The sequence below is a fragment of the Bradysia coprophila genome, assembly GCF_014529535.1.
Source record: "Bradysia coprophila strain Holo2 chromosome X unlocalized genomic scaffold, BU_Bcop_v1 contig_114, whole genome shotgun sequence".
In the NCBI taxonomy this organism is placed as follows: domain Eukaryota; kingdom Metazoa; phylum Arthropoda; class Insecta; order Diptera; family Sciaridae; genus Bradysia; species Bradysia coprophila.
This window is the reverse complement of record NW_023503290.1, coordinates 15,445-42,854: the sequence shown is the minus strand read 5'-3', so window position 1 is coordinate 42,854 and position 27,410 is coordinate 15,445. Positions and strand designations below refer to the sequence as shown.

General features: G+C 35.9%; 2 protein-coding genes across 3 annotated transcripts; one reads left to right on the top strand and one right to left on the bottom strand.

The window, feature by feature from the left end:
- Positions 1-16,706: 16,706 nt before the first annotated feature.
- LOC119066985 (probable RNA-binding protein 19) lies at positions 16,707-20,731 on the top strand. 2 transcript variants are annotated; one of them, XM_037169711.1, is made up of 6 exons: positions 16,707-16,826; positions 16,903-17,779; positions 17,854-18,125; positions 18,625-19,694; positions 19,755-19,871; positions 20,349-20,731. In XM_037169711.1, exons 1-6 carry the CDS (start codon positions 16,791-16,793, stop codon positions 20,668-20,670), a joined length of 2,694 nt encoding a protein of 897 aa, XP_037025606.1. In that variant the 5' UTR covers positions 16,707-16,790; the 3' UTR covers positions 20,671-20,731. The 2 variants fall into 2 exon arrangements, with proteins under 2 accessions (XP_037025606.1, XP_037025605.1); XM_037169710.1 differs by having other exon boundaries at positions 18,625-19,871.
- A 246-nt stretch (positions 20,732-20,977) lies between these two features.
- LOC119066986 (annexin B10-like) lies at positions 20,978-26,403 on the bottom strand. Its single transcript, XM_037169712.1, has 6 exons — positions 26,158-26,403; positions 25,544-25,925; positions 25,149-25,475; positions 24,975-25,013; positions 24,758-24,900; positions 20,978-24,530 (listed from the first exon to the last, which is right to left on the bottom strand). Exons 1-6 carry the CDS (start codon positions 26,167-26,169, stop codon positions 24,474-24,476), a joined length of 960 nt encoding a protein of 319 aa, XP_037025607.1. The 5' UTR covers positions 26,170-26,403; the 3' UTR covers positions 20,978-24,473.
- Positions 26,404-27,410: the final 1,007 nt, after the last annotated feature.

Genomic DNA, 27,410 nt, shown 5'->3' with positions numbered 1-27,410 from the left:
ACAGCCAATAAGTTTCAGTCGAATAGCCAACTTCACTTCGGCGAACCTCTAGCTAGGTCGCTAAACAAAAAGAGAAACTTCAAATCAACGGGAAAGTATACTACGCGAGCATAAGAATTGCTCATTTTTACTTCCATATTCTTTCACAGTATTGTACATTATGTACCTGGTTGAATGCAAATTGAAATAATAATGCTACCTGGATTCATCCTATACTCATGTTCATGTACGACGACGTATAAGCAGATTTCCATGTTTCCAAGTGAACATTATTGTTCAGTTCATGAAATTTTATATATGCAATGTTTGTTGACGTATACGACTCGGTGTCTAGATAAATGATGTGAACTGCGTATACATGGAAAAGGATATGAACAAGAAGAGACGGTGAGGCTATAAACATAGAATTGAATGGTTAAAACAGAACACGGAGAAGGTATTCATTCCTAATTACAAAAAAAAATGTTGGATTTTTTCCCGAACTGAAAGTTTACTGAATGGTGCAACAGCAAAAAAAAGTACATAAAACCTCGCAGAAAACTTGAATAATTTGACAAGTGCAAAAAATATTTCACGGATTTTTTTTCGTATAAATATGCGCGCTCTTGTCTCATCATCTAATAAAAGAGCTTGTAAAATATGGTACAGTTGTGAACTCCCTAACTGAAAACGGAAAAGGTTTATAACAATAAAACTGCCCTATGTTTAAGGTTGTTGTTAATCATTCGAGAGCATCATGAACATCTGTGCAGAAGCTTGAAAAATGATTTTAATAAATCCTTTCTTTTTATCATCGAAACGATTTATAAACATGGCGAATTACAAACGGAATGTACAGTAAAGTTCGTAAAGGGGTTGAGACCACTTTTTTTAATTATTTAACTGCTTAACTGCTCCAAACAATTTCGAGAACAATTATTTAAGATAAGGACTTTTTTTCATCACTACAATGTTTGAAAATGTATAAACCAGAGTGATATGAAAGATGACTATTCAACGTCTTGCAAGAAAGATACTTAACGTGACAGGAACATAATAGATTATGGCTTTTGGTTAACCTTTTAGCCAGTCATTTTTATCAGCATTTCATTTGTAAGCTGCATACATTTTTCGGACATTCTCTTATCCTTAAAAGTTTTAGAAAATATGTTCATTTAACGTGTTTGCAACTTATTCATTCAACCTGTCTTCCCTTTCCTAATCAGAGAATGATATAAGAATGCAAATAGCAACACAATTCACGCCGTAAGTTCGGTAGAAATTCAAAATCTTTCTACAGCAAGTCTTTCTAACGCAGCGTCATTTTCATACGAGTAAGCGTTGCATAGTTATTTATGACATCGAGTGCAAAGTACTTTATTAGGCTGTAGATGTGTAATTATGACACGAGGCCGCAGCCCGTGTGTCATAATACACATCGTGAGCCTGATCAAGTATTCGCACCGAGATTCATACAACGTTGAACGTTTTATGCAACAGATCGATCTAAAGTTCGCAATTTTCGAACATTATGATCTCGAGTTAAATAAATGTATTTTTCAGTTCACTTTTTCATTGACTCGTTCACTTGAAATTCAAATTTTAGCAACACTTACGGGCGGCGTGAATTGTATGATTTATGGAAAATCAACGCACTTCAAGCAAAATTGCTATAAATGACAGCTGCCAAATAGAGTACTTTTTGTATGAAATTTTATCCCCACTCTTTTTACAGTGTAAAATTTTGTATGGAGCACTGTCAAGTTTCAGTACCCTATTTCACTTTTGCTTGAAGTGCGTTGGGAAAATATATTAATTTACAATCAACAAAAAAAAATCAAAAGGCGTACGTATTTACCGTTTACAGAGGTAAGTGAACGTACAAACTCTTCCAAATTTTTTAAATAGCATACAGTCATGTGACCCTGAAATTAGATTTGACCTGAATTTTTTAAGTTCATAACTTACCTGATCTGACCTGAAGATCTGAATTCATCAGAGATGACTGAATCCGACCAGAACCGTACTATAACGTACTAAAAAAATTAAATGAAAAACTCTAGGTCGGTAAAGTGGAATGCTTCTTCCACATGTTAATTATTTTATCTTATGTAGGTTAGTACTTCCAAACTTGTTGTTTGACAAGTGGAACTATATAGCACTTTGTTCTGTTCAAACATTTTACTGTTTAAAACAAAAATTTTCTTTTTAAAAAGTACGAAGGTATGTCATTCAATTTAAAGTAACTTTTATTGTAAAGTGTTGGCAGAGAAAATTAAGTCAGTCCACGAGGATAATTAGCCGCATAGTTTTAATAAATATTTAAAATCGGGGTAAGGTGTATCTTCATTTTGTAAGTTAAAATGGACTTTAAGACACATTTCTTTCTTAAACGAGGATAGTATAGTTGAGCACTTCAAATTAAACGTTAATTAGTTCTATAACAGCTGGAACGTTGGAAGTTTTCTGATTGTGGAAAATCTTTAGATAAGTTCATATCAGAAATTTGGTAATTACACCAACTGTTAACCTATTTATAGCATGCTTTTAAGAAAAGTTTTTTCTGTATACGTGAGAGTGCATTGGTGAGCTATGATATGAATAGGTCGGTATGGAAAGTAAACTGTCGAGAAGGAAAGTAACGGTTGGGAAGGAATGCACCAACACACTCTCATTATTATATAAAAATATCTTTCAAAATACCCCAATCCCAATACACACTCGATGTGTGTTTTCGCTTAGGCTTCGCCCGTGCGGGCACACATCTTGTGTATATTGGGGTATGTTGAAATATACTATTGTTTGTTGAGATTGATACATTTCTGAGTTTTGCTTAGAAAGGCAAAAAGAAAAAACCATTCATTGACAATTCATAAAATAAATTAAATTTTGCCAGATTATGGTATCATTCTGAGTTGAGGTTTTGGAACAAAATAGTTATTTATAGTACAAGGGATTAAAAGTTTAGAAGTCCAGTTTTCGTGTGAAGTTCGATGCGAAGCCGAGATCAACAATCACACGAAAAGTGATTTTTTACTTTTACCCCAAGTTTTGTAATGGCTTTTATCTGCTGTGATGTCTTATTGATGTCTTAAATCACATAGAACACATTACGTCTATGCTTCCAAATTTTCCTTTGGACGAGTGGGAATTATATAATTGCTCATCCTGAAACCGCTACACGCTAAAGGCCACATAAACTCTGACTTAGTGCCTCTGACTTATGAATCAAATTGAGTCGTTTCAGTGCAGGTAATTGTGTGTACGAAAGTGTGTTTTTAATGTATTCTTTTCGCGTACTTACTCTAATGATTTCCACTTCATCATAAGCATTTGGCACATATTAATTAAGTTACTTAAGCAAGCTTTCGTGTATGTAAGCAACAAAAAAAAATTACCAGCCATTTATATCAATAACATACAAGTAATACAGTGGGGTGTGCATTTACAATATAGGTAATATGTTCATATAGACGGGAACAACCTACCTAGCTGTACACACTCAAAAGAGAGAAGAAAATTTTTGGAAGATGGTAAAGACTACGCGCACGATTTTCAGTTTCATTTTTTGAATACGAAACATCATCGACAACAACAACATGAATGAATAACAAACAAAAGCTCTAACTAATGTGGCCATATATCACAAAACACATGTTTAAACAAATGAAGTAATATATATTATGCACCTGTTGCCAAGATTGATATTTTGACGTGTAGGACATTATTGCCCTAGCCGAAGGCGTGGGCCATAATGCCTACACGTCAAAATAACAGTCTAGCAATAGGTGCATATCATATTTTATCTGTCGAGAACAGATATATCGAGATAAACAAAAACTCCCTAGAGGGATAAGCTCGAGATTATCGTTCTAGACAGATAAAAGATTTTATCTACCTAGGTGAAAAAATAGCAGTGAAAAAGTGCTATTATTTCGCCGTCGGTAGATAAAATAGCGTATTCACCTCTGTACAAATGTTTATTTAGACACTTGGGGTTGTATCATTCGCTATCGGCTCATGCAATAACTCCCCAAGTGTCTAAATAAACATGTGGACAGAGGTGAATAATCTACTATTAAATCAATCCCTTGAAAATACTTCGATCTAATGAAGTAATAGATCCGATACTAAATGAGCTACACTTAACAAAATTACTGAAGTAAAAAAAATCACCTTTTCGTTTTCAACAGATACATAATTTCAAGATCCCGGGCAAGATCCACAAATTTGTCAGTCTTGAGATTGAATAGTTTTTCCGTTTTTATCCCAGTAAACTGGTCGTTATACATGTGCGACAAAAATTTCGACTGGGAAAAAATTCAAAAATTTCATTCAACATAACAGCTGTCAGAGTCTGTGGGTCTAGAAATATCAGATCCTTCATAAAACAAAAATGTGATATTTAATTCCTAATTTTTCATAATTGTAAGAGCCCGTACAGAAATTCTATTTTTTCGTCGCTCAGTGAACGCGCTGAGTTAATGAAAGTAAATTTTGACCACTGTTGTTGCAGTAAAAACAAAATTTAATTAATTGATTTTCACTATTTGAACACAATGTCATCACTCAAAAATAATTATTACTCATCAACACGAAAATCGAAAACTTTTTTACATCAAAAATGTCAAGTTTCACTGGACAAGTTAATACTTCACGGACAAAATCGGCCGTGGAGAATTTAACCTCACAGTTAACTTTGACAGTATTAAGTGAGCGACAAAAGTTAACGTCAGTGAATGAAATACAATTCTTGTACTCGCCCTTACGTACTTCCCATTTGTGAAAGGCTAAAATGCGGTGGCATGGTGGCGCTGTCGATCGAAGGAAACCACAAAAATATATGGGAAACCGGGCATGTTCAAATAATGACAGCGCCACCTTGGCACCTCTCGAGTGTAACTCTATGTCTCTACTAGAAGCAAAATACCAAACAAATAGGTACGCATTATCAAGCTTTCTTTGTAAATTTTTTGAGACGGTGTATAATACAGCATTCTTAAATTAAGTTGAAATAGTTCAATCTTTACTCATTTTCGCATCAACCGTAAATGTTGTGTTTTTCTTTTGGTTTAATGAAAATTTGACTCCGCACCAAAGTTTCCTCATTTAAAATCCATTAATTTTATACACAAAGGTATTTCTATTATTAGTGACATATCAAAGTCGGTATACACATCTATATTATGTGAAAGTATACAATCGTGAAAGAGCATTCACAGCCCATCCCATTTTCGGTCTTTTAAAACAAACCTCTTTTCGATTAGTAACGGCATTTCTCTTGAGTTTCTTCTTGACACTTTTATCAACAACGAAATGATTAAGTCAAACAGCGATCTATGTTGACTTTTTACCTTGCCATACCTTTCGACTAATGAATAAGTAAAATACGAAGCAACATGAAATCGTACAAGCGTGTAAGTAATTAGTTTTAATTTATTAGAATTTGATTTTCGGCACGTTATCACTTTGCGTAAGTAACTGTAAATTGGGAGGGAATGTAAAAATCGATTTATTAAATGTGTTTTGGTTGAAAATACAGGAAGGAAGTTACACTATCTGTGAGGTCAATCAGTTTGTTGGTTAACATAAGCAAGCTAAATTAATGCCAGTGATTGGGAATGATTCAAACATTTTATGGGACGATTGAGTATTCTGTTTCGTTGTTTATATTCTTTATATTTAAAACGTTTAACACGTCTAAAGATTTCGGAGAATTTGCCATTTTTATGGCTCTTCGATTCGTTCTTTTCCTTAAATCTGAAAATATTTGTAATAAGGTCAGCACCAGTTTTCTAATACGTATGATCCCTATAATATTCTCGGAAAATTTGGTTGAAAATCTCAAAGTATTTGCACCATTAGGAGAACGCTAGACAACTCATCTATGCGTCTTTCCCGCTTCATGAGTTAACAAAATGTCTATCATTTTTCGGTACACTTAACAAAGCTTTTGCACGTCAACTTAGGAAAAACCATTTTTTGTGTAATTCAAAACGTATGATATGAACATCGATGACCCTGTTACATACTGAGAATTGATTTTCCTTTTTTCATAAAAATTATTAGGGTGGTTAGATTTTAAAAACATGGCATGTGCTGTCACACTCCTCCGTAGAATTAATGCCGCAAAGTATTCTGACATGATGTAGTGAAGAGATTGATAAGGAATCTTGAGAAAGTTCAATAAATTTCAAGAAATTTTAAAATTTTTAAGAATTAATTTTTTAAAATTTCTTAAGAAGTTAGTCGAGACATTCTTTAAATAATTTTTTACTATGAAGGCTAATTTTTGTATGTAAATGTACGAAAATGTAGATCATGTTGCCTTCGTGGTAAAAAAAATGATTTAACTCCGCCAAAAATATGTCTCTATTTAAGAATTCAAGAATTTAATTCCTAAAATGAGCTATGCCGATCGGCTTTGGCTCGAAGCTAAAAACTTTCTTAAAACGTTCTACAACTTTCCCACATTCCTTGATGAGAGTCTCTTTCATTACAGATAAAAAGTGACTAACTGATATGAAATACTTTATTAATCAATAGATCATGCGGATTTTGTTTAAACCTACATCAGATAACACACCTCATTTCGACAGAGAGTTGCTAATATGACGACTGGGTCGTTTCGACGGATAGAGGGAATATGTCGAATGACAGTTGGGTTTTCGAGAGAGAATTCAATACATTTTCGCTCAACCAATTTCAAAATCATTCATATTAGCATGTCTCTGCATTTCGCCAATGGCAGAATGTCATCAATTCGGATGCCGAGCCTGTTGGGTTGCCAAACTCCCGGCAAAATTGCACTGCATTACAAATCAACTTTGAATGAAACATGTGTGAAATAGAAAGAGTATTGTGATATGAATTAGTATTAAGAGCCAAACCTGTCATTCGACCTCTTGGTCTCGTCATTAATTGTAATCATTTAGAATATAAGATACGTTGTAAATACAGTACACTCCATACGCTAAATAAATAAATTCGCCAATGCAGACGACTATTTATTTTCAGAGCTGACGTATGTCCACAAAATTTTGGAAATTTTTCTCAATTTACTTATCGAAAACTTCGTCCTCGCCTCAGACAAATAATACGTCGCAAACATCTTCCAATTAGTGCCGACTGAATGTTGCTACTTGAGCCACCCTACTTAAATACTGTCTGTGTGATTTTATAGTCAACCATATACCACCGAGACATGAATGTACGGCTCATTCTGTTATGGTCGCCTTGAGTAATATGATATTAAAATTCCGGAGAATTTTGTCTTAAATACTTTCCCCACTGCATAGTTCATACAAAGTACAAAAAAAAATATTCTCAGTGGACAGCAAAGAAAACCGTCCATGATGATAACACCGAATTACAAATAATAAATATTCATTAAATGTCGCGCCAGACAGACGGTAATAACATAAAATTATTGTTCGGCTTCTATTCAGTAAAATAATGTCTAAAGTGACACTATTACATAGTAAAGTTGTATCTACCATCTACCAATAACTTGAAATGAACAGAATCGCAATAATATTTCTATCTCGTAACATAACACGAAGAAATAATAAATGTCATTTGACTTACCATCAAAGTTTCCACAAGTATTGTATTCCAAAGAAGAAGCAATATGTGCTGCGAAGAAGGATGCTCATTTTCTGGGCGTATATCGTATATGGCAAATGAATAGTTTCAGATAAAAGTAAGATGACAACACAAAGACTTTTACGGTAGTTTGGCAATAACTATAACAACTTACTTCGCAGAAGTTTACCCAAGACTTTAAACTTTTAAAGTTTTCCGATTCGCACATATAAAACTCGTCAACTTAATTCCAACATTGGATCACTGAAAACTTGTACAATGGAAACTTACCCAGTTCTATAACATTTTCTCAAATAGAGACTGTAAACGGTCCTTTTGATCATAAAGCAGCTCTAGAGCAAGTATATATTCTTAGAAGATGGTACATATACAAGAAATAGGTAGGAACTGTAGTAGTAGCGTAATTTAAGATAATTATTCCTGATTGCAATATATAGCTGAAGAGATATGGTGTTTAAAATGGGTTTACCGCATATCTATAAATGAGGGTGACAATATAATATTCAAGACGTTTCGGTTCAACTAGGCAAACTAAAACTATCCATCCGTTTTGAATTAGCTTTTCGTATGCTTGCACATAAGCACCGCATAAATTAAATCACTCTTGAAGTGAAACGGTATAGTGGTAGTGTCTGGGTTATGTTTGAGGTGGTTGTTGTATATGCATTCGATTTGATTTAAATTCCTGTTAGTTTACTCAAACTGCTCGCCGGCTATAAGAACGAATAGACGACCACATATACCTTCGGGAGGTTTAATCAAACGGTAATTTTATTTGTGCTTCTTTAATTTAAATTGGTTTTATTTCATTCATTATCGTTGTATTTACTGATTCGCATAATGGTGAAAAATTCTATAGATCGCTTTACAATTTACCATCGACGATATTGCAAACATTATATAGTCCTGATGAATTTGGAATCTCGAGGGCTGTTGAGTGTACTTTTTTCTAGTTTTAAATCAATTGGTCTTTATTGCAGAGGCGGATAGTATGCAAATGTATTTAGAGAGAAGTAAAAAAACCAGCACTGAACATAAGTATAAAATGAGTACAAATTGAAGTGAATTTTAATTCAATTTTTTTTTTTTTTTAAAGAAATATAAAGTTATCCAAGAACAAGGTTTCAATCCCTGTTATTTTTTTTTTTTTTTTTGATACCAACATCGAAAGTTGATCGCATATGAGGGGCGAAAGTAAAAAAATGCATCCCACGGGGAGAAAGTACTTAACGAAGAGCGAACGCAACTGAACGAACAGCGAAAGTGACTGACGTCACAGAAAATTAGAGTAATGAGACGAGTTGTCAACAAAATCCGCTCATATTATAAAGAATACTTTGATCAAAATTGTAAAACACTGTGCGCCAGTGTTCTTATTGAAATTAGCATACGAAGTTGATACTTTTTCTTGCTGAATGATTTGTTTAGTTATTTGTGTATCTGTTTTGAGGGCTACATGCGATGGCGCCTAAAATCAATCGTCCAAAACAGATACTCAAAATATTTTTCATGTAAGGGGTCGAAAACCAGAGAAAAATCTCAAAACTCCCTCATTTTCGACCCCCGACACATGAAAAATTATTTGTTAATTGTTATTCTTGTTAATTTTTGTGTGTGTTATTGTTGTGATGGCAAAATTATTAAGTTTTTCATATAACCCCAACCCCCACATTTTCTGTCTAAATGTCTTCTTATTACAACATTTTGTTCCGATGTTTGCGATACGTATCTACTTTCGATGCAAGGCTGTATACTTTGGGGAGGTCACGCAGATGCAGATACGCGGGTTACACACCACGTTTCATACAAAAAATTCACCACTCCATACAAATTCAATTTTGGTGAATTTGTTTGTATGGAAAAGGTGTGTTCCCGCGTATCTAATAAAATGGCGATCTGCGTGACCTCCCCAAAGTATACAGCCTTGCTTTCGATGTTGGTATCAAAAAAAAAAAAAAACATAGCTAACGCCGACCCGTACGAAACACCTATTCGTATCAAAAGCCTTTAATGTGAAACTCTTCATTTCTCTTACTTCATTTTCTTCTCTGCTGAAAAACTATTCTCCCTTTAAAATCACTTACATTATCCACACTTTGCCTTGTTATCATATACAACTAAATTGCCGGAGGCAATATAGACAGCCCCGTACGAAGACAAATTTCATAAATTCCTATTTAAACAGCTATATACCGCTATATTTACCTATATTTCACTGTAAATAAACATTTCACAGAGGAATATGCTATTATATAGCTCTATATGCCTGTATATAGCTCAATATAGCTGTATATAGGTATATATAGATGTCCATATATGGAATCCCTGAAGCCCCTCACACTTAACACATTATTTCCATGTTAACAGAAACTCTCTAAGCATCATTTTTCCCACTTTATATCACTTTTAATAAAATCCAATATGGCCGCCGGCAGCCATTTTGTTAGGAGACCGGAAATAGTACCGACGCTTTACATTCGTTAATACCTTTCAAACAAAAAAAAATTCATGAAATTCGGTCAAAATTTACTCGAGATATTGACAAAATACTCCACGTTCACTGTACGGCCGAGTAGCCAGATAAGAGCTCACTCCAAGAGACCTAGCTCACGCTCCGGAGAACATAATTTCATAAACTTTTTTTTCCCTGATTGGTACGGTCAATACCTATCTAATAAAGCTAAAACGAACGAAATATGTTCAAATGTGGCCGACAAAAACTGCTTGCCGCCCTGTGCCTGTTCCACACCAAGGGGTCTAACTCACGACTCGGTCATCCGATTTCCATAAACTTTTTTTTTGTAGATCGGTATTGTAAATACCTTTTATTTGACGTATCACTTACAAGTTTAACGTTTAAATGTCCGGAGATATCTTTGAAAAACCGTAAAGCACTTATTGGGCCACAGCTCGGGAGGGGTCGATCCAAAATCACTCATCTTCGAACTTAGCCTGTCTTTTGACATTACCAAACGGGAAAAAAAAGAATTTTCAAAATCGGATGCGTTTTACTCAAGTTATCGTGCAGACAGACAGACGGACAGACGGACAGACGGACATTTTTTTTTCGCGGATTTGGCATCTCTAGACAACCACAATAGGTTTCCCCTTACTCAGGGAGTCCAATTCGACGTGTTACAAACGTATGCGTAAACCTATAAGACCCCAGTACTTCGTACGGGTCTAAAAATAGTATGAACGACTCGGGATAAAAGTAAAAAAATTCAACCTGTGCGATTAGAGCCCTTGCCTTCGGCGCCGGCTCCAACTCGCGCACACGGTTGATTTTTTTTACTTTCGCCCCTTGTCATTCAATGTACTATTATATGCTTCCTACTGCGGGACGAAAGAAAAAAATGTAAACCCACGGGCCGAAAGTGACAGATATGTAAGCCCACGCGGCAAAAGCTTCGCTTTCGCCCCTTCGGCTTACAATTTTCTGTCACTTTCGGCCCTTGGGCTTACATTTTTCAACTTTCGTCCCCAGTAGGCAGCATATAAAACTTAATAAGTAACTCTTTCGGCCTCCTCATTCGATACGTAATAGTCATTTGTGTACCTGTTTTGGACGATTGATTTTAGGCAATTTCGCGGATTGTAGGCCGAACGAAGTGAGGTCTACAAGCGAAAGTGCCTTAAATCAACCGTCCCAAACAGGTGCACATGTGAGTTTTCATGCAGAGGGCCGGAAACCCGAGAAAATTCGAAAAATTGCCCTCATTTTCGGCCCCGAAGCATGAAAATAACTATTTAACATTCCACTTTTCGTTACAAGGAAATGAAACAGAAACTGGTTGGAACCAACGTAGATGCTGTGGAAACCGATTCGCAGTCACTCAGTTTTGGTTGCCTTTTTCAAGGCAACAATGAAAATTGTTCTCTCTTTCCATTGTTATAACGTAAACGGTGAGTGTAGTGCCACTTCAGAGTAAAATAAACCAGGCAGTAGCGCTTGATTTGACTATAGGGACCTGAATTATCCTAGTAGTCTTATATTTTGCGAATAAAATTAATTCAATTTATGTTTTACTGAAATTGAATTCATTTTAATACAGTGTATTAGGTCTGTTATTTGACATTTCAAAAATGAACCGCTCCTGCCTGGTTTATTTGACTCTGCCGTGGTAGTGCGTTTCGTGCTTTAGGGTTCATTCACAAAGCTGGGGCGAACATTTGAAAATTTGGTTGAGAAAGCCTTTGCAAAAAGAAAATCCTCTGGGGATGGTCATGTGTAGTAGCATGTCAACATAATATAGAAAGAATACAGTTGAAATTGTCGGTAGGAAATAGGTATTTCTCCTATTTTTCGGTCAATGTGCGACAATGTAAATAACTTTTATTTAAAAAGAAGATAAAAATGAAATCTCATATAGAAACTGAATCAAAGTAAATCATGTAAAAAAAAGCAGAAAAGAATGAAATCTTTCGTTTTTAATTCGCACGAAAACAACTTGGCTCTTTGCTGATATATAAATAAATATAAAATCTGTAAAACATATATGGCAGCTAGTAAATCCCTCTTGAACAATATGTTAAAAGAAAAAGTTATAAATTACCCTTGTGTCGCACATGGTTGTGCTGAACACTCATATCCTATAGTATGTACGTGTGTGTGATGTTGAAAAAGAAAATGCAAACCTCAGTATTCTTAACGAAAATCCCCTCCCGGTTATTCATTTTTATTATATGGAACGTCTCACACATGATAACGAAAGCTTTGTAAAATTCGGTACGTAACCGGAAGCTGATAATGAGATATTTAAATAAAAATCGAAGATACGTATCCGTGACGAAATCGAATTGGCTTTGTTTGACTATACGGTTTCAATTTTCGACTTAATTTGTCAGTTGAAAAAACAAAACAAAAAATGGAAATCTTTGTTGGTACACCCAACCGTGATTTCTTCAATGTGTATACAGCAAGAAGTTGTGAAGCGATAATGTTTTTCCCACCCCGCCAATGCCTACTAATATTGTTAAACTTCAATCGGTAATTACATCACGTTAAGGTACAAATAGAATTGCCGATAACAATATAAAATACACATTTGTGTCCCAACCCAAATCCAAACACAAATTCAAATACAATCGTTCAAAACAATCATCATCCCTAACAAGAATCATCTATTTGTGATAACATTAAAATCAATAAAATATACATTTCCATTTCGTACCTTTGGGGTACACCAACTCACCATCCTATCCGACAATATATGATAAAATAGAATCAGCCAGAAATATGTATATATATCGTATCCATCCATCTATGTGTATATAAATACATAAACATAAATAGCACGTTCATTCATTCTCTATCTTGAAAACGCAGAGAACAGAATATAACACACAAGCATCCATCTACGGTAATGGTAAGAGGCGATAGATTATAAATACCTTTCAGGAGAACCGAAATTTAAACAGCAAACAGCCAGCATATACATTTATGTAAATTGAATTATATTTTCTCAAAGAGCCCTTCAACATCACACAGCACCCAATTCTTCAACTACGTAAACTCAAACTCCATTTAAGGAATGGAATTCAAATTGGTAACACACCGAATGCTGGGACTTTTTTTTATATATATAAATTATTACGGGAATGGGGAGACATGCTATATATAGACAAGTAACAACAACAACAACAAAAAGCGAAATTTCATAAATAATTTAAAAGCTTTATTGATTTAAGACAAAAAAAATTGTTTCAACTTTTATGAGAATTTTTTTTTAATTTTATTATTTTTACAGATTCAACTATTGTCCCTATTTTATGGCCAATTTAATTTTTTTTTTATTTGCTTACGCTTTTCGTTTACTCTAGTAATTAAATGTATTTCCGAGAGATTTGCGGTATGCATTCCAAATTATTATAAGTAGGATCAAAGGAACTGAAGCGCATCATTATACAGGATATCAAAGTCCATGTGAAGGATTTTTCTTCTCTTTTTTTGCCATGCTGTGGCCTTCAACTGTGAAAGGTCGGATGAAATATTCATATATTATGTGTACCTGGGTAAATATAATTTTATTTTTTTCGTCGATGAAAAAGCACTGGAAAACGTATTCTGATGGTGAGCCGTTTGATTAAGTTATGTATACCCAGACATTGCTGAAAATTGTTGCACTGTGCTATTTTCGCATATATTACTAGAGAAATCTTTCGATTCTGTGTTTATTTTCTTGTAACGTTTTCTTCACTGCACGTTTTCTTTAAAATTAGGAGTGTGGTAAAATTTAGGGTGGGTCAGGGCTTTTGACTGACTAATTTTGTCAATTAATCGTTGCAATTGTCACAAAAATATCATATGGTCCTGCTTTATGACTTAAAGATTCCAACGAGCGATCGAGGACTGATCAATTGTAAAAATCCTTTGAAAATTTTTGAAAACAAGAAAATTTTTCAAAATAGAAAAGGAAAAAATCTCCAAAAATAAATCGAAATCAAAGAAAATAATTGGAAATCCATGTCAAAAAAACACCAAAATACACCAAAAACAATGATGAAAATTTAGAGAAAATCATTGAAAATACTCAGAGAATTTTCTTTTTGAAAATCCTTTGTCAACAAAATGTACAAATATCTGCTATCGTGAGCAACGGTTAAGTCTAGTAAAAGGTGGTATGTTGAATAAAAATTAAATTCGCCTTAACTCTCACCTAAACATTCAAACTTTCTTCAAACAATTTCCAAGAAACTACACAGAAAATTCGTTTCAGAATAACTCCTAGATTGCTACTCCGGTATTTTTCATCATCGAACTTAACCGAAGAAATTATATAGTTCTTTCAGAACCTTGGTGTTATCAAGGAATTTGTTCAATACTTGGTCGCATTTTAGTATGCTTTTGTACGCTCTATTGACTAAGTGTGCCAACCATTTTCACAAATATTTTCAAGTGACATCAAGACCCCGACATTCAGTGATGGGAATAAATCCCATTAGAAAGGCATCTCTCAGTAAATAAAGTATATTCCGACGATGTTACTATCAAGTGGTCAAGCTAAATAAGATGAATGTAGAAGAGACGTAAAATTACGATCAGTAATGGCATGGGAGTCAGACAATTGGAGACTTGGTGTTTCTTGCTTTCCTCCTACACTAAACCTGTACATCCAATAAAAACAACAAACTCATCAATGTCATCTGTTGACGACGGCAACGACAACAACAAACGATTAGCAAAGTATGATGTGGTTTTACATAATTATATCAAAATTATAACGTGAATAACGTGAAGTAAAAGATTTCGCATTATGTTGAATTAGTCAAAAAAAACCTAAAAAGGGTAAACGTGACGCAAGTCCTTTATCTTACTTACAAAATAACTGATATCGCTGAGGGTGACGCATTCGGTTTTCTTTCGTTTAAATTCTTTCAGTACATTTTTCAACCATTTTCCTAACAATACGTTCCTCAACATCTGCCACCTGTGACGCAAATTTCTTGTTGTAAAATTTTATTTCACAAATTTTTTGAGTCAATTTTTTGTTGATAAAACTTTTGCGTACGACGCACAATGCGTCACCCTCAGCGATATCAGTTATTTTGTAAGTAATATAAAGGACTTGCGTCACGTTTACCCTTTTTAGGGTTTTTTGACTGATTTAACCACTTTTGTAAGTATGTCATTTCGACAACATCAAAAAACCTTATGGAAATTAAAAAATTCTATAGGAATCATCTGTCGTCTCAAAATTTAGGAACCAACCTTGGAACACCTCATTTATATCGAAAATAACCCAAATCCATCAAAAAATCTGATGGAAGGTAGGTAGTGCCAGATGAATCATCTGTCATCCCAAAATTTAGGAACCAACCTTGGAACATCTCACTCTCTCACTCATGTCGAAAATAACCCAAATTCATCAACTAATTCGATGGAAGTTAGGAAGTGCCAGAGGAATCATCTGTCATCCCAAAATTTAGGAACCAACCTTGGATCATCTCACTCATGTCGAATATAACCCAAATTCATCAACAAATCCGATGGAAGTTAAGAATTGCCAGAGGAATCATCTGTCATCCTAAAATTTGGGAACCGACCTGGTGGAAGTTAATATTTAATAATCCACACAATTTCCAACGAGAAACATCCAAAAACAACACACACCTTTCACCACATTACCATCCATATCATGCACCAAAACATACAAAACACCCACACACATACAAATTGGTTTTTATATGGCATTTGAATGGAGAATTTGAGGAGCTCCAGCTCCCAAGATATGGGTTTTTTTCAACTTTTGAAAATTTATTTTTGGGCCATTATTAGCCTATAACCATATTTCAGGAAAATCTATAGAATCGTTTAGGAGTTGCTGGATCCACGTTTCCATAGTAACTAACTAACGTAGGCGATTTCAGTTATCTGAAAAAACGACATTTTGCTTGTTTTCATACAAACATCAATATTTTGAAGTTCAATATCTCGGCCAATTTGGAAGCTGCAGTAACGTGTGATAGCTCGTTGAACTCGTATAGATTCCTAGATTCTAGATATCCTAGATTAACGGTCGTTGGAGTTAAGGGGGAGAAGTCAAAAAGTTGCTGTAAATATTCTCCAACGTCCTCAAAAATTTTTTGTTAAAACATTTTTGGTAGTGGACTTCCGTCACGCCCGCTTACTAACGTGCGGGCATGATAATGCTTAGAACAAAATTAGTAACTTATACTGGCTTATTTGGTTTCTTGTTTCTTGTTCACTTTTCAATAAATTCAAATAAAAGTGTTAGAACTAGATGCTCCCTATTAAGTTTTTGGTAGATCCCAAACTATGTTCTTAGTTTCACTAACTGAGGTTTGTTATTTTTGATGAGTGGTTCCGATAGTAACTTCTCCACTGGACCTCTTCATTGGATGAAATGAAAATCGGTTTTCGAACTTTAATTTTTTTATGTAAGAATATTCGTTCATCTATTAACATCTCTCACCTAGAAAGGAGTTGAGTTGCACCAAAGGCAGTAAAGTTTCAGAAAATCGTTTCAAATTTGAACCGCTCGAAAATATTGAACTTTAGATTTTAAGTGTCGAATAATTAAAATAGATGGCGCAACGGTTCAAATACGATGTATTTACGACGATTTTTTTTTTGTTTTGCGATGTGTGCGATGACAGATGACAGCTAAGTTCTCCTCGTGTTGTTTGACACTGATATCATTTAGTCTGTTTGTTGTTTAAAGTAATCAAATTAATTGAATATTATGTCTCGAGTTGTTGTCAAAAACCTTCCAAACGGGGTAAGGGCTGATAGTAATAAACGAAATGTGTAGTTGAACCAAGTAAAATCAACTGACATACACTTTTTGTTTTCAGACAACCGAATCAAAACTCCGGCAACTCTTTAGCGAGCATGGAAACATTACAGACGTTCAACTAAAATATACAAAAGAGGGAAAGTTCAGACAGTTCGCCTTCGTTGGCTATGAAACAGAATATTCTTCATCGCAAGCAATCAAAAATCTGAACAAATCATTCGTCAACACCAGTCGAATATCGGTGGAAATTTGTGCAGCGCTTTCCGACGAAAGTAAGCCAAAATCATGGAGCAAATACTCAAAGGATAGTTCAGCATTTCAGAGAAAGAACAAGGTTGATGAATCGACTGACACAGCTGTGGTCCAAGAGAATGCCAAGAGTAATCGGAAAGAGAAGAAGAAGAAAAGCGAAAGAATCCAGGAAATTCTCGGTGACCATCTGAAGGATCCCAAGTTCATTGAGTTTATGGACGTTCATGGTAAAGGACAATCGGTTTGGAAAAATGACTTGGGCTTGGCTGAAGAAGAAGATGGTGATGATGATGATAATGTTAAGGACGATAATGCTAATGAGAAAAAAACGGAGGTGGAAGCTGAAAATGAATCGTCTGCTGTTGAACATGAAGACGATTTAAAAGCGGCTGATGAGGATATCAGTGACTCGGAATATATGAGACGATTAATGCCAGAGAATGCACAGCCGAAACAAAAAGAGAAGAAGCTAAAGGTTAAGGCAGCAAAACTGATGGACCTGTTAACCATAAAAGTCAGAAATATTCCATTCAAAGCCAAACGGCAAGACATCATAACTTTCTTCAAGCCAATCAAACCGTTTTCAATTCGTCTGCCAGTAAAAGTGCACGGCATTTGCTATGTTGGCTTCAAAACGGAAGCAGATTTCAAAAAGGCCATGCTGAAAAATCGTAGTTTTTGGAGTAAGTGCCGCAGTTGGAGTGATTGTTCTTGTCATTCCTTTTCACCGTCTAAATCCATTTCTTTCGTTCCGTAGAAGGTAAACAACTGCTGTTCACCGATTTCACCGAGAAGAACAAACAAACCAAAGACAAAATCGACATGGACAACAATGACATTTCGAATCCGAAATGGGACAAGCAACGGGAAGCGTTGAAAAGCGAAGAGGATATCTCCGAATCGGGTCGAATTTTCTTCCGAAATTTGCCATATTCGACGAATGAGACGGATCTGCGTGAAGTGTTTGAGAAATTCGGTCCGATTGCTGATGTTCATTTGCCGATCGACGGTGTGACAAGAATTATCAAAGTAAGTTTCGGTGTTGCAATTGGCATTTGTTGAAAGGGGTAAACAAAGTTGGAAATTGCATTTCGAGGGTGTTGTTGCCACAAGTCTACCGAGAAAATGCAATTTTCAACCGCAGAGGTTTGTAAAAACGTTTTTGTCATCTGGCCATCAGTCTTTTCGTCCCGTGAAAATGTTCCATATCCCCGTATTTCACTTACCTACTGATGGCAACGGGAAGCTTAAGTTGCAATGCTCTAAGCTCTATATTTTCACTGCTATCGTCCAATGAAAGCTACCCTTAACCAGTACGAAGTGAATTAGTTCTCAGTTTTCGTTCTGCGGTGTCAATTCATTCTGTAGGACTTTTTGAGTGCGGGTGAAAACGTCCGAAAAATTACAAAATAGGTCGAGGAGCGCCAAAAAGTCATCTTTCCATACAAATTCTGTGGTTGGACGCTATCACGTTCACAGCAAATCGAATATTAGCATCAAAATGAACGTATCTCGTTAATCCTTACAGGGCTTTGGTACCGTGACGTACGTGCTACCCGAACATGCGGTTATTGCATTCAACAAATTGGATGGCACAACATTCCACGGACGGCTTCTGCATCTAATACCGGGAAAATCGCTGCCCGACGAAGAACAGGAAACGGACAGCATGAATTTCAAGCAGAAAAAGGCATTGAAGCTGAAAAAGACTGCAGGATCAGCACACAATTGGAACACATTGTTTTTGGGTGGCGATGCGGTCGCTAATATTTTGGCCAAAAATTACGGAACAACAAAGGAACGAGTACTTGATTCGGCATCGGGCGAAATGAGCGCCGCTGTTCGGTTGGCATTGGGTGAAACCGAAATTGTAATGCAAATGAAACGATTTTTGGAAGACAATGACGTTGTTTTGGATGCATTTGATTCGATGATTGGTAAGAAGCGGTCGAACACAGTCATTTTAGCCAAGAATTTACCAGCAAGTACGGAAGTGAGAGACTTACAACCATTGTTCGCCAAATTTGGATTGATCGGACGGATTGTCTTGCCACCGAGTGGTGTGACTGCGTTGATTGAATTCCTAGAACCATCAGAAGCGAAAGCTGCGTTCCGTAAACTCGCATACTCAAAGTTTAAGGAGCTGCCTTTGTACTTGGAATGGGCGCCCGAAAACATTTTCAAATCGGCGTCGTCGAAACCAATGAGTTTGACTGAACTAGAATCCAACAAAACTACAAATCGTCCGAAATTATTTGATAAACCAATCGTACCGGAAATCACCGAACTAATAGCTGAACCTGACAGTGTGGAAGACGATACGGATCCGGAACTGGGCACCACAATATTCTTACGGAATTTGAATTTTACAACCAGAGAAGCGGCAGTTCGCGAACACTTCCAAAAACTCGGTGCCATTCACATGATTCAGGTGGCAATGAAAAAGGACCCAGAGAACCCGCAGAATCGCATATCGTTGGGCTATGGCTTCATTCAGTTTAAACGGAAGACAGTTGCAGAACGGGCACTGAGCACAATGCAATTTACAACCATCGATGGGAATAAAGTGGAACTGAAAAGAAGCGATCGGACCCTACAGTACGGTTTTCTGTTTGTATTATTTGTGAAATTTGTGTCTAATTGTTCTGTTTTACACAGATCTCAAGTTGCTACGACGAAAAAGGTAGCGAAGGCGATGAAGCAGACTGGTACGAAGATTCTAGTGAGAAATATTCCCTTCCAAGCGAAGCAACAAGAAGTTGAAGAGATTTTCAAGTAAGTATTTATGCCAATGCCATGCACACCACTCCAAACAAAACAGTTGTGTCTGATCCATCCGTTTTCTTAAAGTTTAATGTGAGTGACCAGTCGTTGCTAGTGTTTTTGCCGTGTTTGTAGTCTTGCACTCCTAGCTGTATGCCGTACAAGGTATTTCAGTTGAAGAACTGAATTTGTTGGATTACTTCACTAGCTAGTTTCATGTCGGACCAAGGCATTTGAGAATTATTTTTCTTCAATTCTCGCAAATATTCTTGATTTGGTTGAGTTCCTACCGTATGTCTCATCTTACATGGTAAAAAGATCAAGTTGGTGCCAAATTGGAGATTTTTGTCCATCCAAAGTGTTATGAAGAGACTCAGTTCTCACTCATTTTAAACGGACCCATCCAACCTATTTTTGTTGTAGAACCTGGTGCCTTCTATTACAAGACTATCGTTACACTAACAACACCCACTCCCCTATCTTTCACAGAACATTTGGCGAACTAAAATCAATTCGTCTACCACGCAAAATGTCTGCCGATCAGGAAACACATCGAGGATTCGGTTTCGTGGATTTTACCATGAAAACTGATGCGAAGAAAGCGTTCGATGCGTTAAGTCAAAGTACCCATTTGTATGGACGACGTTTGGTGTTAGAATGGGCCGCTGCCGAAGACGGGGTTGAGGAGCTTCGAAAACGTACCGCCGATCACTTTCATGATTCGTCAAAGTCGAATAAACGGAGAAAAGGTGTTTTCGATGCCAGTGAAATGGATGTGTTGGATAAACAAGAGGCGGACGAAGAATTATGAGAATTTGTGCGAAAGGAGATGGAAAAGAATTTTGTTGAATAAAATTACGTTTGGAAAAGAATTACCGTTATTAATGGAAGGTCGTCGACAGTTTATTGCACAATCATCAACGCGAACCAAGGTTGCAGTTTTTGACGGTAAGTCAGATTCTCTTTCTCTCTTCTAATTTTGTCAAGAATTAATAGTGATCTGTGAAAGTCTTACAAAGACGATCAACGTGTCTCCTGCTGCACTGTATAACGTAAAAATGTCTCAATCTTTGAATAGCGAACAACTCACATTTATTGAAAATAAATTTTTTTCTTTCTAAAACTTTCTCTTATCAACTTTTCCTGTCTTACAATTTCTCTTTTTAAAAGGCCAACTCGGTTCAAAAAGGCAACCAATACATTTACATTTACTTTTAAGTCTTATTTTAAAAGCCACACTTTCTAGCAAAAATAGTTGTTAACGAAAATACGAAAAATTTCAAAATTTGTAACCCCAATCGTATCTCTACGTGGCTCCTAAGGTTCTAGTCTATTATGTTGAAGAAGATCATTTGGCTACATTTTCACAAATTTCCATAATGTCACATGAGGGGTGATGTACCTCATTCACAGTCAGAGAAAAATAAGAAGTCAAAGTCACCGATTCAACGTTTATAATCCAACTAGTTCCACACACACTAAAGCATATACATAATAGTGTTTGTATGCATAGTAACGTGGATATCGAATGTGGCACAAGTGGTTGAATAGACTTCTTATTTTTCTCTGAATTGTAATCCAATTTGTATTATTAACAAAATCTTTCATAGCTCAAGTCAAAATGATCCTTGATAATTGATTCAGTACCTTTGTTAGTCTAAAAATATGTAAAACAATTATTTCCCTAAACTTTAGGACAATAAAAAGTCCTGAGTTTTATTTCATTTCTCAAAGTTTTGTTCCAATTATTCTGATTTGTTATCCCAGAAGTGTGACACCCGTCGATTTCACATTACAGTCGACAACAGACATGAATTTGCATCAGCTGTTTTTCAGCTGTTCCACTCATACTTTACATGAGTAAAGTAGTTACACACACGAGCGCGTGGTACGAGCAGTTTTTTTGTGTACCAGCTGAAAAACAGCTGAAGCAAATTCATGTCAAAATTTTACTGAAGTTGACTGTAATTTTAAGGAATTTATGGCACAAAACTTTCCTAAAAAAAACAGAGCCTCTAGTTACGATTGGTAGTTTACGATATGTGCGAATCAATTCAAGATAAAGTTTAGACGTGGGATTATCAGTTACATACACACACTCAAAGGTATATTTGCATTTTCAAAGTGATACGCATAGATTTTTGTAATATTTTTCCCGATTTCTTCATTCGAAACGATTTTGTATAGCCGGGCAAAATTGCCAAACCCTAGTTTTACAACTTATACAGCAAACTTGGAAGACTACACCTAGAAAAACGACGTTAGAAACGTTTCACCCTTCAATGTCCATCCAATTTACTTGGTATTGTTTCACATTGTGCACGGCAGTTACTAAATCTAATATTTTGAAGCCAATGAATAGATTTTGGAAATTGTTATCGTCGCTACCGCAAAAGTCAGCGATGCATTCGAGTCAGTCCTTTGAGATATGAAATTTAAAAATCAAAATCATTTGTTAGGAAATTAAATTTTCGATCACCATTGTCCTTAAAAATATTGTTCGGCGAAGTGATAGAAGTGACCGACTTGCCGACAGCGTCAATCATTGAAAGTCCTGCGAAATAGTGTTCGAATCCACAATCTATTTCGAAACAGAAAAAAGTATAGAATCAGATGTTAGTCTCTTAGTTAGTTTGGACAAAATGTTGTGATGTGATGTGTTGTGTCACGATCTAGTCTGAGACAAGTAAAGACCATTTTTGATTCTGCATTGAATGTGTTGTTAGACCCCAAGCTAGTTAAACAGAATATGGTCTGCTGATAAAATTGAGTTGTTGCCTTTGTGATCAAAAAACAATACGTAACTGTGTACACACATTTCAGAAATGTAACAAAGCAAAGAAGAGCCTCCCACACAACCGATAATGCAACAAGTTTCAAATCAACCGTTTTCTTACTCATGTTGGGAATATCTGATTACTTCGTAAATAAAATAGTTATTTTTGTAATCTGCGCCCTCGAGTGACAATCACACAGCGTGTGTCTAAAGACGCATTTATCGTCAAGTTACATACTGATTATACTCAGTATGTGACATCGAGTGCAAATTACTTTGTGTAATACATTCAGACAGCGATTTATGCAACAGAGACGCATCTCAAACTGCGAATTTTAAATCATTCTGTTGCATAAAACGTTGTATGAATCTCGGTGCAATAGTAATTTATGCAACTAGTTGCGAAAAGAGGGTCTTTTCGTCACTAGATGTGATTGTTATCAAACTAGCGAAGCGAGTATGGTAACCACATCGTGTGACAACAACCTCGTTTCGCAACTAGTTGCATACAACGTTTTATGCAACGGCGCTGCGAAAAGTGAACTTTGAACTATGCGTGATTTGGGTGACGTATGCATGGTCTTTTTTCGTTTTTTTCACTAATATGCAGCCAAATAAAAATAATGTGTTAAAACATTAGCATCGTTTTAAGAATTTCAACTCAACCGAACCGAATTGATTGCAGAGATTCACTTAAATTACTCGGAAAAAAATCAAATTTTCACCAAAACTGTGCGAATTAATACACAAGTAACGTGATACCGTATTTTCTAATTAAGGTCCCTGACCGTGATTTGTGGTATTGTGACAATTTTTAACTTTGTGCGTCTTTTTCTTGGAATCCTTTTATATCCAGGAGTAGTGGCTAACTTTATTGTGAAGATTGAACATTTGGCTTAGCAGTTAATCACTAATTAATAAATAATTGCAAAATTTCTTTAAATAAGTTTAATATTTTAATTGGATCGAGCTTGGCGGTATGGTGTCCGTCATTTGTGGTATTTTATATGAAGTTCAATAGAGACCGATATTTGGTGGTATTCCAAAACGTTATACAAATCATACCGCAAATCACGGTCCAAGAGAATCGTGATTTGCGGTATAATTACATGTTTTACATGTAAATTTACATAAGCAAATCATGGTCAGATTTTCGCGTCCGCAAATCACGGTCAGGGACCTTACATAATGACTGTAAATGATTACTTGACAGGCTGGGCTTCTATGATTAAAGCAAGGTAAATATATGGGCGGCAATTTTGTGATTTTAAAGACAGGGAGAGATGGCGTTTATAGCGAAATTTCGTGCCACTGATTCGGTTATATATGGCATTACCTCCGCCCATATATTTACCTTGGATTAAAGTAATTTAAAAAATTTCGAATTTTGTTGTAAACAAATTTGTGGTAAGTTTGCATTTCGAAAGTTCACCTTTCGCAGCTGGTTGCATAAATAACTATTATCACTCGGTGGCTTAATAGTTATTTATGCAACCGAATGATAAATGCTCTTTTAGGCACTAGATGTGTAAGTTGTCACTTGCGATGGAATGCATAGGGTGGAATGATCCATTTATATCAATTAACTTTTCTGTCGTTAATGAATTGCATTCACTCGTATATATATGTAACTGATGCTGACCCCATAATTATTGTAAATATTTTAAAATTCATTTCTTCTTATGACCTAGGTAGGTACTTGAATTCATATAATTATAGCACTAATATAATATAATTTTGACAATTTTTTGTGCTCCAAAATAGCCTAACAAGCCTACTAACAATTAGATGGGTGGAGGTAACCGTAAAGTTGATTTTACTTTGAAATTTCATCTGCTTTAAGCACTTCCAATGATGGCGCACAGCGCACGATTATAGTCTCCAGTTGTTTCGTTCTGCAAAATTATAAATTTTAATCTTAATATAATGAACCAACGGAATGATTATGAAATTTGAATAAAATGTACAAATTGAATTACCTCCTGCGGGAAAGAAGGTAAATTGAACAGAAGTTTTTTTTTGAATAAAGTACAGAAAACAGTGGTCGAGCAATCACATATAAAACAACATGGTAAAAAAAGATTTGTCTTTGATAAGTCTAATTGTAATAAATTTTGCGTACCTTGACAGCACTTAATAATGTGCGATCGTATATTCGCTCGTATTCTGCTTTAATGCTTCCCAAATCAATCTCTGATCGGCTGACAATGATTCGAATTAGTGTACTATCGTCGGTACCTAACCCATCGATCGCTTCGTGCAATTCTACACAAAACGCGACAAATTTTTCGATAAAATTAGTGAAGACATCAACGGTATTTATCGACTGCAATTCTTACCTCTCGCAAAAAATGCGGCTGGCGATTGAACGCATTCAACTGAAAGAGGAACGGTTTGAGACTATCGTAAAATAAAGTTCATTGAATTGACTTCTGAAGTTGCTCAACCAATCATAATACCTTCGTCGATGATATTATTTTGAATATCTCCAGACATAATGAATAAATGCTTACCAATAGCCTTTATTGCGTCCTTCAAATCTCCAGCCAATTCGTGGTCAATAGCATGTTCAATCGTTTGACCCGACAATTGTTTGTATTCTTCGAATACAAGTCGCAAATGTTCAAAGCTACCATGGGCTAGAATCCTATTGAATGCATCCTCATCGGTGCCCAATTTTCCCTCCCCAGCAGCATACAATGTCTCCGCTTGTTCTTTAGCTAATTCAGCGTCCACTTCACCAGTTTCATCTCTCACACCGGTAATAATTAGGGTCAACAGACGACGGAAATGGCCATCAGTTTCACTACACATATGTTCAGCAAGAGGACGATTATACACTGATATATGAATATAAAGTCGATATATAAGGACGTAATGCTACATCAACCATAAAAGAAATACTCACTCTCCTCATACACTTCCACCAACCGCTTAACTTCATCATTCGTCTTTGTGCACAAAATTTCTACCAAAACATTTTCATTCGTTCCGGCTCCTTCCATTGCTTTATTCAATTCTTGGCATAAATATTGATCGGGTTCCGTCATTAGGGCGACAATAACATTTTCAAAGTTTCCACCCAGTTCACCTTTTAAATCATCAATCAGATCACGATTCAGTTCATTGGTGAAATAGGTAGCGATTTCTTGACGTTGATGATTGGAACGTGTCGTTAAAATTTCAATGATTTCTTCTTCATCCGTACCAAGACCTTTCATGGCCGCCCGCAATGCATCACCATCGGCATTGGCATTGAAATCGTCAATTGGAACGATTGTTGGTTCAGCCTATCAATAAATGTTTTTGATGTTTTTCTTCTGTTTCATCGATTTTACCGTAGAAATGAGAAATGGTTTGGAGGAAGTGCATTGTTGTATTTTTGTGTGTGAGTTATGTATGCTCATTTCAATCTAGATGAAATACACAGTTCCACACCTTTAATTAAATATAGCAAGAAACACACCCTCCACACCGTTTCACTTTCAGTTCAATTAGTTTGTCTTTCTTTCCTGTACTTACTGTATGTGCCATCGTCGTATAACTTTCCTTCAAAAGTAACAAAAATCAATTTAAAATTGATTAAATCAACGCAACAACAACTTTTGTGTATGAAACGCAACACTCAAATTAATTGAGGAAGAGACGATGATGGTTCACTTTGGAATTTATTGCGGTCTGTAGCGTATGATAAACGTGGTTAGACTGATGAATTAATTTGAGTAGAAATCGGTTTTCGGATGAGCGTACGATAGTGGAAGTGACATGACACTATATAACGTGTGTTTTTTACGTAAATATTTAAATAGCTACAGCCATAGATAGTATACAGATTTGGATCCATGTATGTCTTATGCGCTGCGCATGGTATATTTTTCGTCAATGGGAAAGGGTTTTTTTTAGTGGAAGCCGAATTGAATGAATAGAGATCAATACGAACAACAGTGAGCAGATGTATGGCTGAGGGAAGTTGGTTGATGATGTTTTTATTATGTGGAAATCGTGCGGAACAAATCTTTATAAGTCCAGAGAAACGTGTGGCTATTGAAATTTCGGCTAGAGTTCTGAAATTGATTCGTACAGATCCAAATTTAGAACTTCGTTAGTTTCAAAAAAAGCAAGCGTACTGTCATGTAAAATCTACTACTTATTTTGTTTAACCTATTAAATCGAAGGGAAAATGTCCAAAAAGTGTTTAGCATGTAAATGTTGGCTCATCACTTACTTCTGTAATTTACTTACCTTTTGTCCGTCGTTTCAGCGATGTCGTAAAAGATTTGCTAAGGTGTCTTTCGTTGCTACTTTCAGAACTGTTATGGATAGTCAATATGTCGACAGCTGTAATCTTCGGCAAAGCAATCGAATTATCAACCTCAGCAAAATTTCTGGGCCTAACCTTAGACAATAAGCTCAGCTTCATTCCTCACACCAAACTCTGCCTACAAAAAGGTCTATAAACCTTGTGGATGTGCCGTAGCGCTATCGGAAAAAACTGGGGTCTCAAACCTAAAGTCTCACACTGGATCTATACTGCGATAGTACGTCCAAGAATAGCATTCGCCTCGTTCATTTGGTGGCCGCGTTGCCACATACAATCAGTCCAAAAACAATTAGCTAAAATCCAGAGACTTGCTCTGATTAGCATTACAGGTGCAATGAAAACCACCCCAACAGCAGCCTTAGAGGCAATGCTAAATATCGAACCATTGCATATCTACACAGAATCAACAGCCAGAGCCACCTGCTTGAGTTTGTACCAATCCTCACAACTAATC

Coding starts and splice junctions, on each gene's coding strand:
- LOC119066985 (XM_037169710.1), top strand. CDS start 16,791: ATGTCTCGAGTTGTTGTCAAAAACCTTCCAAACGGG. Junction 18,126..18,624: donor GTGTGACAAGAATTATCAAA/GTAAGTTTCGGT, acceptor TAATCCTTACAG/GGCTTTGGTACCGTGACGTA. Junction 19,872..20,348: donor GAAGTTGAAGAGATTTTCAA/GTAAGTATTTAT, acceptor TATCTTTCACAG/AACATTTGGCGAACTAAAAT.
- LOC119066986 (XM_037169712.1), bottom strand. Junction 25,476..25,543: donor GGTGGAAGTGTATGAGGAGA/GTGAGTATTTCT, acceptor TTCATATATCAG/TGTATAATCGTCCTCTTGCT. Junction 25,014..25,148: donor GGACGCAATAAAGGCTATTG/GTAAGCATTTAT, acceptor TTCCTCTTTCAG/TTGAATGCGTTCAATCGCCA.